At 29.3% G+C, this 17,397-nt stretch overlaps 3 protein-coding genes across 3 annotated transcripts; 2 read left to right on the forward strand and 1 right to left on the reverse strand.

Moving 5' to 3' along the window:
• Window positions 1-1,769: 1,769 nt before the first annotated feature.
• LOC113381461 lies at window positions 1,770-2,600 on the forward strand. Its single transcript, XM_026620365.1, has one exon. It carries the CDS (start codon window positions 1,770-1,772, stop codon window positions 2,598-2,600), a length of 831 nt encoding a protein of 276 aa, XP_026476150.1.
• A 3,327-nt stretch (window positions 2,601-5,927) lies between these two features.
• Window positions 5,928-7,718, reverse strand: LOC113381462 (mannose-1-phosphate guanyltransferase alpha-like). The gene is made up of 3 exons (XM_026620366.1): window positions 7,682-7,718; window positions 7,361-7,598; window positions 5,928-6,008 (listed from the first exon to the last, which is right to left on the reverse strand). The coding sequence occupies exons 1-3, from the start codon at window positions 7,708-7,710 to the stop codon at window positions 5,928-5,930; spliced, it is 348 nt and encodes a 115-aa protein (XP_026476151.1). The 5' UTR covers window positions 7,711-7,718.
• Window positions 7,719-9,939: 2,221 nt separating this feature from the next.
• On the forward strand, window positions 9,940-13,247 carry LOC113381463. Its single transcript, XM_026620367.1, has 2 exons — window positions 9,940-12,560; window positions 12,725-13,247. Exons 1-2 carry the CDS (start codon window positions 9,940-9,942, stop codon window positions 13,245-13,247), a joined length of 3,144 nt encoding a protein of 1,047 aa, XP_026476152.1.
• Window positions 13,248-17,397: the final 4,150 nt, after the last annotated feature.

The raw sequence follows: 17,397 nt of genomic DNA on the forward strand, positions 1-17,397 counted from the left end.
TAAATTATGTAGATCGCCGGGATTACTTGGAAAATCTTATATCTGGCCCCATTGAGAATTACTAGTATTATAATCGCTTATTGTTAGGTAAAATATAATAAAACCTTTCAGAATGACTATAATAAAACTGTTTGAGATATCAATTGAATATTTCCTAAACACATTTTTTTAAAGAAAACCTTCAATGCTAAATTATGCAGATGGCCGGGCGTACGCTCATTGGAAAATCCTATAATCCCAAATGCGGATACACATTTGTCTTTTGTTAGCATTTTGGTAATTGTTAAATACATCATAAAATTCATCTTGCGTTTTTTTTTTTGTAACAATATTTTCCTTCGTGGAATTATCAATTTTTGTTGTTATGATTACTTTCATAGATAAAGGGTTGAAAAGACTTCAGGAAATGATATAATTTTTGTAAATTTTTATGTACAAACAAATACTTGTCTTGGCCTTGTATATAAACCGCCCCTTAACCACTTAACGGTTGGGTTTTTTTTCGTGAAAAGTGATCTAAAAGAGCAGGTTTTTTTTATTGCGGATTTTAAAAGTTTAATTGATGTAATATGTGTTTCTGATAACATTTTTTTTATTTGATTTATTTTTGTTTAAAATTAAAAATATATATTATAATACTGATGACCGCTTTGATAGTTTTTTGTTATAAAATACAATGTACATACTTTTATATACTGAAATATATAGTCTTTGAATTGAATTGAATTGGACTACCTTTATTGTCTATGTATAAACTATTGTGTTATAATATGATAAATAATACGAAATTTTTATTTAATAACTTTTAAATTTTAATAATATCTATTTATCTAAAAATAATATAACAAATTTGTAAACAAATAAGAAAATTCAACAATATGTAATTATTAGAGCAAATATACGTGTAAAAACTCTAAAAGTTAAAAACAAAATAGATGGATTCTTGCCTAATTAGAGATAAAACACTCCAAAGTAATCCTATCAAAAATAACACAAACATATAACAATAACATGCCCCTTGATGGATATTCAGAAAGGCGGTTTTCACATGTTTATTTCTCATCTCAAAAGTCGTTAAAGATTGATTTATTATATATACAATTATTAATTGATCTGCACTTATCATATCTAAACTAAACATATCCCAACAACGGGCCATCGTAAGCCTTTTATCGCATAAAACATAAACATTAACTTTGGCGAACAGCGACAGTATAAGTTTGGAGATATATGAAGCAAAATCAGTTTGGAAGTGTTTAATGATTTGTCTTTTTTATCTACATTTTGAAATTTATATATTGTATTTTTATATATATTACGCAGAGTGTTACTAGTGTTTCGGTATAAGTTAAATAAGTTGAATGTTGTTATAAGTTAAAAAGTTAAACTTTGTTATAAGTTGAATAAGTTTAATTTTGTTATAAGTTGAATAAGTTAATAGTGTGAGTTCAAATAGTTAAGAAAATGCATAGTTCTAGTAGTGATAATGTGTCAGATGTTGACAAATCCCCCGCAAGGAAGAGGAAAGTAGTGAGATACGAGCAAAAATTTATTGACTCTTGGCTCACTGACAAAAACTTTAGTGGATGGCTTACAAAAAGTAAAAAAGGGAATACATATTTTCACTGCTCTGCATGACTGTGATCGTAAATGCGGAATTCAAGAATTAACGCGACACAAAAATTCATCAAAACATCTAGAAAACAGTAAAAAAATACAAAAGCAACCGAAGCTTACGTCTTTACGTCTTTGCATCATCATCAAAATCAATGGAACCAAAGCAAATGGCAAAAACCGGCGAAATTAAATTAGCATGTTTTATTGCAGAACACAATCTTGGATTTAATGTTGCCTCACATCTGACAAATTTAGTAAAATCGGTGTGTCCGGATTCAAAAATTGCAGAACATTTGTCTATGAGCCGAACAAAAGCAAGATCTGTCATAGTAAATGTGACAGAAAAAACCTCTGAAGAAAAATTAAGAGAAAATGAATTTGCATTGCTGGTTGATGAGAGCACTGATAAGTCGGCCATCAAGCATTTGGCTTTAATAACCAGGATAGTCAATGCAAATTATGAAGTAGAAGATAAATTTCTAACTTTGATTGCAATCACCGACGGATCAGCAAAAGCTTTGCATACAAAAATTGTTGAATATTTTGAGGAGAAAGAAATTCCATATAAAAAAAATTTATTAGGATTTGCGTCTGATGGTGCTAATTTCATGTTTGGGGCGAATAACTCATTGGTCACTTATTTGAAGAATGATATTCCAAATCTTTTCACAATGAAGTGTATATGCCATTCATTTGCGCTTTGTGCATCCCACGCATGTGAAAAATTATCGAGAGGTCTTGAAGATTTTTGCCGTGAAGTTTTCAACCATATTCAAAATTCTCCTAAACGTATTGGTGATTTTAAAACTTTTCAGGCATTTACAAATATTAAACCGCATAAAATATTACACCCTGCACAAACCACATGGTTATCGTTAAACGATGTTGTGAAGCGATTGTTGGAACAACTTCCAGCGATAAAATTATATTTTCAATCTGCTGTCTCTTTACGGATCGTCTTCTTTCTGCACAAAGTATATTGACAAAAGCCATGGAACCGACAACAGAATTATATTTGGAATTCCTGCGATTTTCGCTGCCAATATTCGTGAATTTGAATAAAGAAATGCAGGCAAAAAAGCCAAAATTGTACATTTTATGTGATCAGATATTTACAGCATATGCGACAATTTTAGAATGCTTTATTCAACCGAAATATTTGGAATGTTCAAAAGAAGAATTGAATATGGTAAAAAATATTACAAATGCCAAACAACAAAAAGTATTGAATGTGGATATAAACGATTTGCGAATTCATTTACCTTTATTAGAAATTTATGTTGGAGGAATGATTCCAAATATAATTCGGGTGAAAAGGGAGTCTGAAGGATTGGACAATGATCGATTGCTGAATTTTTACACAAAATGTAAGGAGTTTTATATTGAGGCAGCAATCCAAATAAAGCAGAGATTTCCTTTCCACGATAAAGAACGGCAAGCACTAAAATGTTTGCAGATGTTAAATCCACAAGTGATTTTAAATACTGATTTGAGACAAAACTTTACATCAATTTCGGAAATGTTATATTATTTTCCAAATATTTGCCCAAATAATATAACAGAAGTAGATAGAGAATGGAGGACTCTTAGAAATACGAATTTTGATTTTGATGAGACTGAGACGCCCAGTAAGGACCAATTTTGGAGACATGTATCAAAATTAAAACAAGGCGATGGATCAGAGACGTTTCCATTATTATCAATTTTAACAAGAAAACTTCTGTGTTTGCCGCACAGTACCGCAACGGTGGAACGCTTGTTTTCAAGCATAAATATAATGAAAACAAAGCTAAGAAATAAGTTATCAACTACGACTCTTAAAGGCACTTTACACACAAAGTCAGAAATTGAAAATTGTTATGAATTTAGTGTGAAAAGCGATCACTTAAGTAAGTTTAATCAGAAGATGTATGAATTCCAAAATAAAGATGAAGCGGAACACCAAGAAGACATTGACATTGAAAATGAGATGTCGGAAAGTTAAAAATGAATCCTACAAGAATATTATTTTTCTAAAGTTTTACCATTTCTAATTTTATATCAATTAATATAACCTTATGACTCTTTATACTCTTATACATTCAATGTTATGAAAATGCATATTTATTTATATTATCATATATCTTTTTGACTGTTAATACTCTTATACAATTATGCTTATTTATATATGTTAAGAAAATGCATAATTATTTATTTTATATTATGTTAATATTTACTAAAACTATGCTAATAACATGATTCTGCTAGTTTTTAATTACATTCTCAAAAATATTATATTCATTACCATTAGGGCTTCCAATACCGTACAAAAATCTGAATACCGGTATTCGATATTTGAAAAATGAAATTCCGGGATCCCGGTTTTAATACCGGTATTGTCGATGAAAAATTAAATAGTTATATTTTTACTTACTTCAGTTATTACATTGACATATTAACAAATAATATATGAAATCTAACAAATATTGTCCTAAAATGAGTACATATTATTTATTTATTACGTAAGGAGTAGAAGTAGATAGAAACAAAAAACGTGTCAGTAAAAAAATATATATTTTTCTATGTTCGTCTTTTTCAATCAAAAAATGATTCTAAACTGAAGTCACATCCTGTCCTTTGCGGTGCTCCGTAAATGTATTCATCTTTCACTGGTATATATTTATATTTATATATATTTATATATATATATATATATATATATATATATATATATATGATTTAGTAGTTAATTTTGATGTTGAAATATATGAGTGAGTTCTTGAGGGCGATACGCTCTAACATTCATACCACCTGCTTGTTATTCTGTCACCAATTGTTTACTTTCTTTCAATTTTTTTAGCTACTCTTTTCCTTTAACGAGCATTAAACCCACACAGGCTACTTGTAATAATAAAAAAAATTTATACAAGAGAATTGTATCACCAATGACATCCTCCCTAATCCTTCTTTTTATAATTTCATCAATAAACATTATGGTTCTTCTGGAAATAGGATTTTTCTACACGTTTTCTCTGTTAACGGGAATTACTCATTCACAACAAGACCCCTTCTCATCTTCTCAAGACGCAACTACTTATCAAATCAAGACCCTTATCTCATTTATACTCATATATTAATTCATCGTTATTGTTTCTTATGTAATATTTAGCATCCTAATTTTGGCTACTGTACAGCCGCGTTTTTATATTTAAGTTTTTGTTTTTATTTATTTTTAAGTTAGGCCATTCTTTCATTCTTTATTTTTATCAATTGTTTGTATTTTCACAGTTATTGTTAGTTTTAACTTAAGATTGTTCTACTTTGTACGCTCTAACATTCATACCACCTGCTTGTTATTCTGTCACCAATTGTTTACTTTCTTTCAATTTTTTTAGCTACTCTTTTCCTTTAACGAGCATTAAACCCACACAGGCTACTTGTAATAATAAAAAAAAATTTATACAAGAGAATTGTATCACCAATGACATCCTCCCTAATCCTTCTTTTTATAATTTCATCAATAAACATTATGGTTCTTCTGGAAATAGGATTTTTCTACACGTTTTCTCTGTTAACGGGAATTACTCATTCACAACAAGACCCCTTCTCATCTTCTCAAGACGCAACTACTTATCAAATCAAGACCCTTATCTCATTTATACTCATATATTAATTCATCGTTATTGTTTCTTATGTAATATTTAGCATCCTAATTTTGGTTACTGTACAGCCGCGTTTTTATATTTAAGTTTTTGTTTTTATTTATTTTTAAGTTAGGCCATTCTTTCATTCTTTATTTTTATCAATTGTTTGTATTTTCACAGTTATTGTTAGTTTTAACTTAAGATTGTTCTACTTTGTACGCTCTAACATTCATACCGCCTGCTTGTTATTCTGTCACCAATTGTTCACTTTCTTTCAATTTTTTTAGCTACTCTTTTCCTTTAACGAGCATTAAACCCACACAGGCTACTTGTAATAATAAAAAAAATTTTATACAAGAGAATTGTATCACCAATGACATCCTCCCTAATCCTTCTTTTTATAATTTCATCAATAAACATTATGGTTCTTACATCCTTTCAGAATTTAAGGTATTAACTAAACTAAACTTCAAGCTTTCTACCAATATCAATAAACAGATCTTTCTTATCAGATGCAGGAAAGAAGGTATCATACCTAATTTTTATCGCCTAAATTTTACAAAATTTTCTCATCTGAACAATTCTCTTAACAACAAGTTTTCTAAACTTAGTTTACATATTCTCTCATTAGAAATCAAAAATTTGCATTTGTCACACCAATAACCTGAGACGTGCTATTGATAAAATCTATTCTTGGTTATCGTATTCTGTTGAAACCGAGATCCTGGAGAGCTTCTCTGAATTTGAATCCATTCGTATTAAAAAGAACTACAACAAATCCAAAACCTCATATATTAAAAAATATATTTATATATATATATGTATATATATATATATATATATATATATATATATATTATATATATATATATATATATATATATATATATATATATATATATATTCAATAGATAAGTCCTGGATTTTTTCAATATATTGATTGTTTCTTTTCCGAACAGTAAATCCAATAATAAAAAACAATTTGTTTTTTGAAGATGTTTAATACGACGTTTCGGAACTAGGTACGTTCCATCATCAGGTTTATTCTGTCAAATACAACGTTTTTTTAAAAATATTGATTAACATTAATTAACGATGGTCAATACACATAATTTCACCTTTGAACCCAATATTTTATATAGAGAGGATTGTACTTTTAAAAGACTTTTTTCTGAAAGCAGTTTAATCTTTTTGAATTCGTCAAATAGTGTTAATAAAAGATCAGATCACAATATCATTCATGACTCATATCTAAATTTTTTAAACCTGATTAAAAACAATTAATCCTAATAATTTTTGAATATGTATATATGTTATAATGTTACATGTATATATGTTATAATATATGTACATCCATATATGTACTTATATGTATGTTTTTGTGTGTACACTATATACATGCACTTGCATATATGCTCATGTATATAATTATGGATACATTAATATATAGATATGTGCATATGTATGTATGAGTATGTGGGTGTGCATATACATGTGCATGTATATATATATATACATAATATTTCTCAACATTTACTAAAGCAATATTTCCTCTTTTTTCGTAAATTACCAAACAAGAGCCATAAAAAATCATTTTTGCCAAGAATTCCGTACATTGTCCTTTACATCTGGCAGACAGAAATCCATATCAGTGTGTTTAAGTCTTGTGTAGTCGTAACATCTACAAATATCTTCCAAAAAAATCGAGTGTTTTTAACAAAAAAATATTAGTGATATGGATATATAAATTATTACAGGTAAATAATTTTTGCTTCTCAATTTTATATAAAACCTTTTTTAGTTAATTCTTATTACTCTTTACCCCGGTACATAATCCATTCCTTTATAAATTTTTTTTCTAATTAATCTGTATTGACCATCGTTAATTAATGTTAATCAATATTTTTAAAAAAGCATTGTATTTGACAGAAAAAACCTGATGATGGAACGTACCTAGTTCCAAAACGTCGTATTAAACATCTTCAAAAAACAAATTGTTTTTTATTATTGGATTTACTGTTCGGAAAAGAAACAATCAATATATATATATATATATATATATATATATATATATATATACATATATAATATAATATAATTATCAAAGTATCATTACTTACTTTATCCATTACAAGACAGCCGTAATTAATTGCTTGCTCTTTGGTAGCTTCAGTTCCCATAATTGTTGCTAATGCATTATTTTGTTTCTTATGAAATTCAAGTAATTTCTGTAATGGAAAATCAGCACAAACATCACCATTTAAAATAAAGAAAGCTTCTGGAGATCCTCCCCGAATTAAATCTCGAAAATGATACATTCCACCAGCAGTTCCTAAAGCAGTAAATTCTTGTAGATACCTGTAAAATAAAATTAAATAGTTTTACTGGACTATTATCTGACTTATGTAACTACTTGTTATTCTAAAAAAAACTAGATATACCTTATTTTTATTTGATATTCATGTTGCATGTCTGATATAAACTCGCTGATTTGTGAGGCTGAATAGAATCCTATTATTTTGTTGTGCCATCTGACATTTATGTTCACCGTCCCGAACATACTCTTCTTTTATCTATGGTCCTGAAGCTTGAAAGGACAGATGTCATTGCTCTGGCAACCCTGTACACGAGGCTTTGGGAAGGACACTCATGACTGCTATGGCAACCCAGGACGCCAGGTTATTGGAAAGAGGAAGCCGACTAACTCTCTCTGATTTGGACCGCCATAAGATACACATCGTTGACAAGAATTATTAATTTCAACTCTATATTTTTATTTTGTGAATAAACAATGTTATAAAGATTGCTAAGTGTTTCAACTATTCTGAACTAAATGTATATTTATTAATTTCTACGCTAATGGTACAACAATTTAAATTTCTTCTAAATTATGAATGCAAACGCAAGCTTCAACATGATGTTGTATTATTGGTAAGCCGGCAACTGGATAGAGTGGTTTAGGAACATCGAGAGACAAGGGTCTAAACCTTGTTCCTAGAAAAATAAATCAATAATAATAAATAATCAAGAAATATGCTAAGGTAAACATGTTCGTCTGCATCGACACTATCATTCAGTGGAAAAAAAAAACTAGATAAAGTTTCAAAATGTGTGTTTTTTGTATTGTTTACAAGAATACACTTCTACAACTATTACACTATTGTTTGTTAAATCCTATTCTAATTAATAATTGAAACAAAGTTATACTATATATATATGCAATTAACATGAGTGTCAAATAAGAATATAATAAAAACTATATGTATAGTAGTTGATATTCAAAATTTAAAATTTTTATAAATATTTATGATAATAGTTCATACCTTTTTGAGGACCACCTATTAATATAACTCCTTTCAACATATTGTTGTTTAATGAAAAGCTAAAGTAATTACACAGCATTATTCAAAAACAGTTTTGATAAGCATGAAATGCAAGCTTAGAAAAGATAATAATATGTGACGTATGCAATTTTATTGCAAAAGATAACATACCGATTATATTATATATTATTTTGTTATATGATAAAACGTTATATAAAATTAAATATCACAAATTCATATATTTTAAATATATATTTCTTATGTCTAATTAATTTTCTGTTGTTTATATTAATATAACTTGAATAGGTTAATTTTAACTGACAGATCGGTCCTATTTTGGTTCAAAGAATTAATTATTGCTACGGACGCTACATTGCAATGGCGCTTCAATAAATCACTCGCCATTCAAATTAAAGCGCCAAAATTTCAAATAAAAATATTTGTGCTTTAAAAATTGGAAAGAATTGTATATGGTAATACCATTATTTTTGTTCACACTAGTCAACACTGCTGCTGCAGTATTATCAGTAGCAGCAGTAACTAGAATTTCAATAGATAAATTTTGGGATTATAACTGTTCAGGTCGATAGTACCTTTTATCAGTAAATCGATATCATTGTGATTTCCGTACTCCGTTACAATTATTCGGCAAATAAATTGAATTGAATTAAAATAGTGTTTAATTTATAAAACAAATTCTGCAAGACATACAGTATACGAATTTCTTGGAAAATACGTCCAAAAAATTTTGGTCCTTCAACCGGATCTTGGCTAGATCTTGAGCTGCAGAATATACATTTTATTCTAAAATTTGTGCACTACGTCAATTTTGTGCAATACGTGAACGTGCAATTAGCTGCAGTTTGCTGAATGCTGACACGTGCAATTTGCTGCCGAATTACTGTGGACATCATCCACGTGGCCTGAGTGAACTTGGGGTTCAGGAAGTGTCGCGAGTCTACTAGTTACATATGCGGAGATAAGGAGCTGTGGAAAGTCTACCACGTGTCCCAAAGGAATTACTTAGAAGAATTCATGAGGTGACCTTGTAGAAGTGATATCTATTGACATTTATTTATTTGACATTACCTACAGTGAATATTATAATTATTTCATTGTATTGTAATTGCTTATTATAGTTATAAATTTTGAGTTGTAAATGTCGTAGGCTTGTAGGTTTCTTTGTTGTTTTGACGCCATTTTACGCGACCGACATCCATTATAGTTAGCTTAAGGTCTGAAGTTTATACTCGTGTGGCCTTACCTAACAATATTATATTATTTTTTCTCAAAGTTGTTTTCATATTTTTCATTCTTTATACCATTGTTATTAGTTTATAAATTTAATTTGAAGTAATAATTTAACTTCAATCAAGATGGCCGACTTAAGTACATTGTTGCAACAGAGGTCACAGATAGAAATTACGTTTGACATTATATTTAAATATGTTACTAGCTTTAAAGGCGACAATATTGCCGGTTTAAATATACGCAAACAGAAATTACTAGAAATGTTTCATCGGATCGAGGAAATATATGTTGAATTAGAATTGCTCGAGCCCAAAAAGTACTCAGTAGAATTCCGCAAATATTGTGAGAAACATTTAGATTTATTGACTAGGATTGACGAATTAGTCCAAGATAACGCCGTTGATAACAAACAAGCTATTGATAATATAATAAAACCCAATAATCCGCAGGTTAAATTACCTGACATAGTATTGCCGAGGTTCAATGACGAATATAATTCATGGGTTGAGTTCAAAGACATTTTCATTTCATTAATACATAACAACAAAAATTTAACAGATGTAGAAAAGTTGTATTATCTAAAAGGTTCATTGTCGTCTGGCCCGTCTAAATTGATAGCGAATTTAACCATGACAAACCAAAACTATGCCATAGCTTGGAATTCATTGACACAGCATTATGATAATAAACTTTTCATTATTAATGCACATTTGTCATCATTATTTAATTTACCAAATTTAACTAGAGATACGTTTGAACATTTAAATTCATTTTTAAATACTGCTCGACAACAGGTGCTATCACTGAAATCAGTCTATAATGACGCTAAGTATTGGGATTTAGTCTTTATATTTTTATTCACAAAAAAGTTAGACGATAAAACCTGCTTGGCATGGAATTTACATAGGAATACAGATTTGCCTACTTTAGAACAATTTTTTGAATTTTTAACATCACGTATTTCAGCCTTGGAGGCGACTTTTAGATTAGAACCTTCTAGTAGTAAATCAAAATTTAATTCAAAACCCGTTAATTTCATTAGTAAACAAAAATCCAAGCGAATTTGTCCATTTTGCAAACGAAATCATCCATTATTTAGTTGTGACGCATTCAAAAAATTGTCTGTACAAGAACGCAAGAAATTTGCAAATAAAAATAATTGTTGTGAGAAATGTTTAGATGGTTTTCATGCCTTATCAAGTTGCAAGTATACAGGTACATGTAGGATATGTAAATCCGAATTGCATAATACTTTGTTACACATTGCACAAAATGATCAGATTAGTTATCAAGTAGATAAGCCTTCTGATAAGCCACCGACGATTTTGTTAGCTAATTGTAAAAATAACATTCAAACTTTGTTATCTACTGCCATTGTAAGGGTTTATGATTCATTTGGTAGATCATTCAATGTACGGGCATTATTAGATGGCGGTAGTCAAATAAATATTATTTCGGAGTCACTTGCCGACCGGTTAAATTGCACTCTAAATACAGTATCAAATTCTTTAAGTGTTTTACATGGACATTCGTTATTTAGTAATAAAACAGCTACTATAAAAATATTTTCAAATGCTTCTACGTTTTCTAGAACCTTAGATTTTGTTGTTTTAAAATCAATCACTAGTAATTTGCCGTCCGCTGATATTAATATAAACGATTGGAATATTCCCTCACACATTAAATTAGCAGATCCTCATTTTTATATTTCAAGCCCTATAGATATGTTGATAGGAGCTGAACTCTTCTTCGACATTCTACAGCAGGGTTCTATTAGGTTAGGAAGTTATCACCCGATTTTACGTAACTCTAAGTTTGGATGGATTGTTTCGGGCAATTACAATAGTGTTGAAAGGTCTAAGGAATATGTAGGTTTGATAACACATTCTAATTTTAAATTAAATGAGAATTTAGTTAAATTCTGGAATTTGGAGGAAATACCTGAGACAAATATGCGCCTTTATGGTTTAAATAAAATTTGTGAAGAGCAGTTTCTATCTAGTGTTTCTAGAATTAATAATAGGTTTGAAGTTGCCTTGCCCTTTACACCAGATTATAAAGGACAATTAGGTCATTCATATGGTGTTGCACATAAAAGATTTCTTTATTTAGAAAAGCGTTTTTACAAGAATCCCAATTTATATAAACTATATTGTGAGTTTATTCATGAATATATTTCTTTGGGGCACGCCGTTCAAACTGATATTCCAAAATCGGACACTTTAGATACCTTTGATTCTTTTACCAGTCATAATCATTATTATATGCCACATCATGCTGTTTTTAAAAATTCAGATTCTAATAAAATACGCGTTGTTTTTGACGCATCGACTAAAACTTCGTCGGGAAAGTCTCTTAACGACATCCTTCTAACTGGTCCAAAATTACAGAAGGATTTATTTTGTATTTTGTTAAGATTTAGATCGAAGCCTTTTGTTTTCATAGCTGATTTAATTAAAATGTTTAGACAAATAAATATTAAAAGAGCCGATCAGGAGTATCAAAGGATTCTTTGGAGGGACTCTCCTTCGGAAGAAATAAGATGTTACAGACTTACAACTGTAACTTACGGAACGGCTTCAGCTCCGTATCTTGCGATAAGATGTTTGAATCATTTAGCCTTTGAAGAAAAAGCCACATTCCCGATTGCTTCACATGTACTTTTAGAGGACATTTATGTCGACGACATAATTACTGGTGCTAATAGTATAGAACATTTACAGCGTACTAAAATTGAATTAATTAAGTTATTAGAATTAGGCGGTTTTTGCTTACATAAATGGGCTTCAAATATTCCAAGTTTTTTAAATGATATTCCTTTGCAATTGAGAGAATTTAATAACCCTATCTTTACTGACGATAAAAATTCTATTAACACCTTTGCGTTTTTCATCACAAACGTATTATAAGTATTCAACTTCATGGTTTTGCTGATGCGTCTTCATATGCTTATGGAGCATGCTTTTATGTTAAAACCGCATATGAAGATAAAACTACGAGTGTGAAATTACTGTGTGCGAAATCAAAAGTTGCACCTTTAAAACCGATAACTTTAGCGAGGTTGGAATTGTGTGCTGCTTTATTATTGGCTAGGTTGTTCAGAAGGGTGATTGATAACGTTGATATAAATTTTGAAAAGGTTTTACTTTGGAGTGACTCGAACATTGTCTTATCATGGATCGCTGGCGATCCAAATAGATGGCATATTTTTGTGAGCAATAGAGTAGGAGAAATTACTGACATTACTCCCGGCACAATCTGGAGACATGTGCCTTCTGATTTCAACCCAGCAGATCTAATTTCACGAGGCTTATCCGCAGATCAATTAAAAACTTGTGAGCTATGGTGGAATGGCCCAAGTTGGTTGTCTGAGGATACTGATAGGTGGCCAAATGTTGATCCTTCTTTAGATGCTGCTCTACCCGAACGCTAAGTAAAATGACTAGAGTACTAGCTTACTGCTTAAGAATGAGCCCTTATATTAAGAGGTCGATAGGTCGTGGTGATCACAATACGTTATCGGTCCCAGAATTAGATAATGCGTTGAAGGTAATTTTAAAATTGGTTCAGTTAGAAACCTTCGCAAAAATAATAAAAAATCTGCAAGATAGTAAACATACTCCTAATCTTAAATTGATGGCGGAATTGAAATCGCTTCATCCTTTCTTAGATAAGTCAGGTTTTTTGAGAGTGGGTGGTAGGATAGAAAACGCTGATGTTTCTTATGAACAAAAGCACCCAATAATTCTGCCTAAAAAACATTATGTTACAAGACTCTTATTGAAACAAGAGCATGAAAGATTGATGCATGCGGGCACGCAAACGGTTTTAGCAAATATTCGTCGAAAATATTGGCCCTTGAACGCGCGAAGAGAGCTAAAAGCGATAATACACTCATGTGTAAAATGTGCAAAAATTAAAGCTGTTACTGCCTCTCAATTAATGGGAAGTTTACCCATTGATAGAGTTAAATTTCAACGCCCTTTTTTTAATGTTGGGGTTGATTACGCTGGACCGCTGACTATAAGATCGAGTCGATTAAGGAAAGCACCAAGAATTAAGGCTTATATTGTTTTGTTTGTTTGCATGGTGACTAAAGCTGTTCATTTAGATATTACAACTAGCCTCACAGCAGAATCATTTATTTGTGTTTTAAAGAGATTCGTTTCTCGTAGAGCTCTACCTAGGTCTATGTTCGGTAATAAATAGCGACAACGGAACGAATTTTATAGGCGCTAATCATGAGTTGCAAGAGCTACGGAGTCTTTTTAGTAAACAGTCCTTCAAGGCAGATATAATTAACCAAGCTGCGACGATGGGCATTACTTGGAAGTTTATTCCTTCTCATTCCCCACATTTTGGTGGATTGTGGGAAGGAAGTATTAAAATTATGAAATATCACCTTCGAAGGATAATAGGCTCTTCCTGTTTAACTTATGAGGAATATTTAACAGTACTATTACAGGTGGAAGCAGTTCTTAATTCACGTCCTCTTATGGCAATAACAGATGATGTTTCTAGTTTTCAGTACTTATCGCCTAGTCATTTTTTGATTGGAGATTTTTTAACTACAATCCCAGAACCAAAACGTAAATTTTGATAAATTAAATTCATTAACGGTATATAAGCAATTAACTGCCATGCGAGATAAATTTTGGACTTTATGGTCAAAGGATTATTTATCTTATTTGCAAAAGCGAAATAAATGGTCAGATAATCAGCCAAATTTGAAATTAGACTCAATAGTTTTGATTAAAGAGGATAACCTTCCCCCATTAAGATGGTGCTTGGCTAGAGTTGTTAATTTAAATTATGGTCGTGATGGTAAAGTTCGAGTGGCAGAAGTTAAAACCTCAAATGGAACCTACACAAGACCCATTCATAAATTAGTGCCTTTGCCAATTAATGATTAATATTGTAAATAACAAATATTTGTATCTTGTGTTATTTCTTGAATATTGTATTTTGTATTAGAAAAAATGTATGATTTTTTGTATGTAGCTAAGTAAATTTCTTTAAGTTTTGTAGCTATTAAGAATCTTATAATTATTTTGTATGTGACTTAAGATGTTATCTACTAGATTTAACTTTAAGTTTATTTGATTTTGGATGCAATTGTGCATCGAGTGGGAGTATGGAAAGAATTGTATATGGTAATACCATTATTTTTGTTCACACTAGTCAACACTGCTGCTGCAGTATTATCAGTAGCAGCAGTAACTAGAATTTCAATAGATAAATTTTGGGATTATAACTGTTCAGGTCGATAGTACCTTTTATCAGTAAATCGATATCATTGTGATTTCCGTACTCCGTTACAATTATTCGGCAAATAAATTGAATTGAATTAAAATAGTGTTTAATTTATAAAACAAATTCTGCAAGACATACAGTATACGAATTTCTTGGAAAATACGTCCAAAAATAATGTATTATTAATGAAATAAATATAGTCTTAAAAATAGTTTATTAGAACTCGAACTTTGTTCTTCATACTATGTGAAAAAATTTCGTAGTTATCTAGAAGAAAAAAGAAATGATTTAACTTAAAACCTCCGTCATTAAGAAAAAACCTCAGAATCACCACAACGATTGTTTCTTCTGTGTGGTGAATATCAATGAAATAAATTCAGGCAATAGAAGTAAAAACCACAATCTCAATAGAATAAGGTCTACTTATGATCGTTACACAACCCCTATCCATGCTAATGATCAACAATCTAGAACATCAACATCTCATGCTTACCAAGTAATAGATGCAGAAAACAATATTAAAAAAGAAAAATTAAAAACTGATATATTTGATGTAATTGATTTGAATTCATCACCCGCACTCTTATTTAGAACGGTTTTTGGAAAATGTTAAATTAAATGTAAAATATTAGCGAAAAGCAGGACAGGAGTATCCACCAAGACATCAGAACTTTGGGGGAGCGGTATATAGGAAGATGGGACATCCACATGATGGCTGACAATTGTTGGAGCTTATGATAAAATCTGTAAGGCCTTGTACATGCTCGAAAATCTACCATCTACCATCCAAAAATAAAAATGATTCAGGCTCCTAAGGAAATGTTTTGAGTAATATACAACCCCATTTTACAATAATTGGTAAATACACCCAAAGGCCAATAAAATACTTCAGTTCAAAAAAACAAAATGATAAGTTTCTGTTCTGCTGCTAAAAGTGGAAAAAGAAATAATAAATCAAATAAATTTTACTTTATAGTTTAATAAAACATGTATTATTTTATTATTTTTATTAACAAAAACATTAGAACAAAATTAAGTAGATCAGAAAGTCAGTCTTCCAATTTCATATTGAGTATCGTTAATTAAAATGAATACTGTCCAATTAAAGCTAAATACATAGTTCTATATAAAAAACATTATAATAATACATAGTTCTATATAAAAACATATTAAAAATACAGTTTAGATAGATAATATTTTTTCTGTATAAGTAATATTAATTATGATTTTATTTTTCTCGACTAAAGAAGCATCCGTTATTTTTCTGAATTAAAGGCCTTAAATTTATTTAAATATTCTCTTATGATTATTTTCTTATATATATATACATTTTTTTAATTCATTTAAAATTAAAAAAAAAAAAACACTTGAAAAATTTAATATCAATTCAAAAATCTAATCAAGGTAAAATCCGGTGAAAAATTAACATTCTAAGCAAAGTAGAAAAATTCATTTTTTATCTACCCTTAAAAAAGGGTAAAAAAATTTCTTTATACCATAGAAAAATTAAAATTATAATCAAAGGTAAAATCATTAATTTTTTACCACTAAAAGATTAAAATTCTAATCAGGGCTAAAAAAAACATTTTTTATCTTTGGAAGATTTAAATTTTAATAAAGGTTAAAATAAATTCACTTTTTACCTTTGGCAGATCAAAACTCTAATCAAAGTTAAAAGAATTCATTTTTTACCTTTGAAAAATTAAAATTTTACTCAAAGATAAAAGAAATATTTTTTTACCTTTGAAATATTTGAATGCCAATCAAAGATAAGAATTAATTTGTACCCTTTGAAATACTGAAATTATAATCAAAGGTAAAAGAAATCGGTTTTGCCTCCGAAGAATAACAATTTAATCAATGGTAAAAGAAATCGCTTTCGTCTTTGAAAGATTAAATTTTTAATCAATTTTTAAGGAAGAAAGGAAAATAATTTTTACCACTTTTATTTACATAAAAATTAACGTAAATGTGGAAATATTTATAATTATTAATAATATATTTTGTTTGTTTTAACAGTTTCTGAAGAATAAAGTTTTTTTGAAGAAAAACTTAAGCTCTTAGGTCAGAAGAATAAAATCATAACCATGTTATATATATATATATATATATATATATATATATATATATATATATACGCAAATCCAAGATTCTACCATTCAATATATATATATATATATATATATATATATATATATATATATATATATATATATATATATATATATATATACCTATTCATATATATGTGTGTGTGATTACATATTATTTAAATAATAAATGAATATAAATTATTTCATTTCATAAACATATTTCATATTTGTTTAAAC

The sequence above is a fragment of the Ctenocephalides felis genome, unplaced genomic scaffold, assembly GCF_003426905.1.
Source record: "Ctenocephalides felis isolate EL2017-DRISC unplaced genomic scaffold, ASM342690v1 CF-g0.4_SCAFFOLD_02908, whole genome shotgun sequence".
In the NCBI taxonomy this organism is placed as follows: Eukaryota; Metazoa; Arthropoda; class Insecta; order Siphonaptera; family Pulicidae; genus Ctenocephalides; species Ctenocephalides felis.

Excerpts from the sequence above, each read along its gene's own strand:
- LOC113381463 (XM_026620367.1), top strand. The coding sequence starts at position 9,940 with ATGGCCGACTTAAGTACATTGTTGCAACAGAGGTCACAGATAGAAATT. Across the intron at positions 12,561-12,724 it reads ACTAAAATTGAATTAATTAA|TATTCAACTTCATGGTTTTG; the intron begins GTTATTAGAATT and ends ACGTATTATAAG.
- LOC113381461 (XM_026620365.1), top strand. The coding sequence starts at position 1,770 with ATGGAACCAAAGCAAATGGCAAAAACCGGCGAAATTAAATTAGCATGT.
- LOC113381462 (XM_026620366.1), bottom strand. The coding sequence starts at position 7,710 with ATGCAACATGAATATCAAATAAAAATAAG. Across the intron at positions 7,599-7,681 it reads GAATATCAAATAAAAATAAG|GTATCTACAAGAATTTACTG; the intron begins GTATATCTAGTT and ends TTTATTTTACAG. Across the intron at positions 6,009-7,360 it reads GCTGTCTTGTAATGGATAAA|TTCTTTTTAATACGAATGGA; the intron begins GTAAGTAATGAT and ends GATTTGTTGTAG.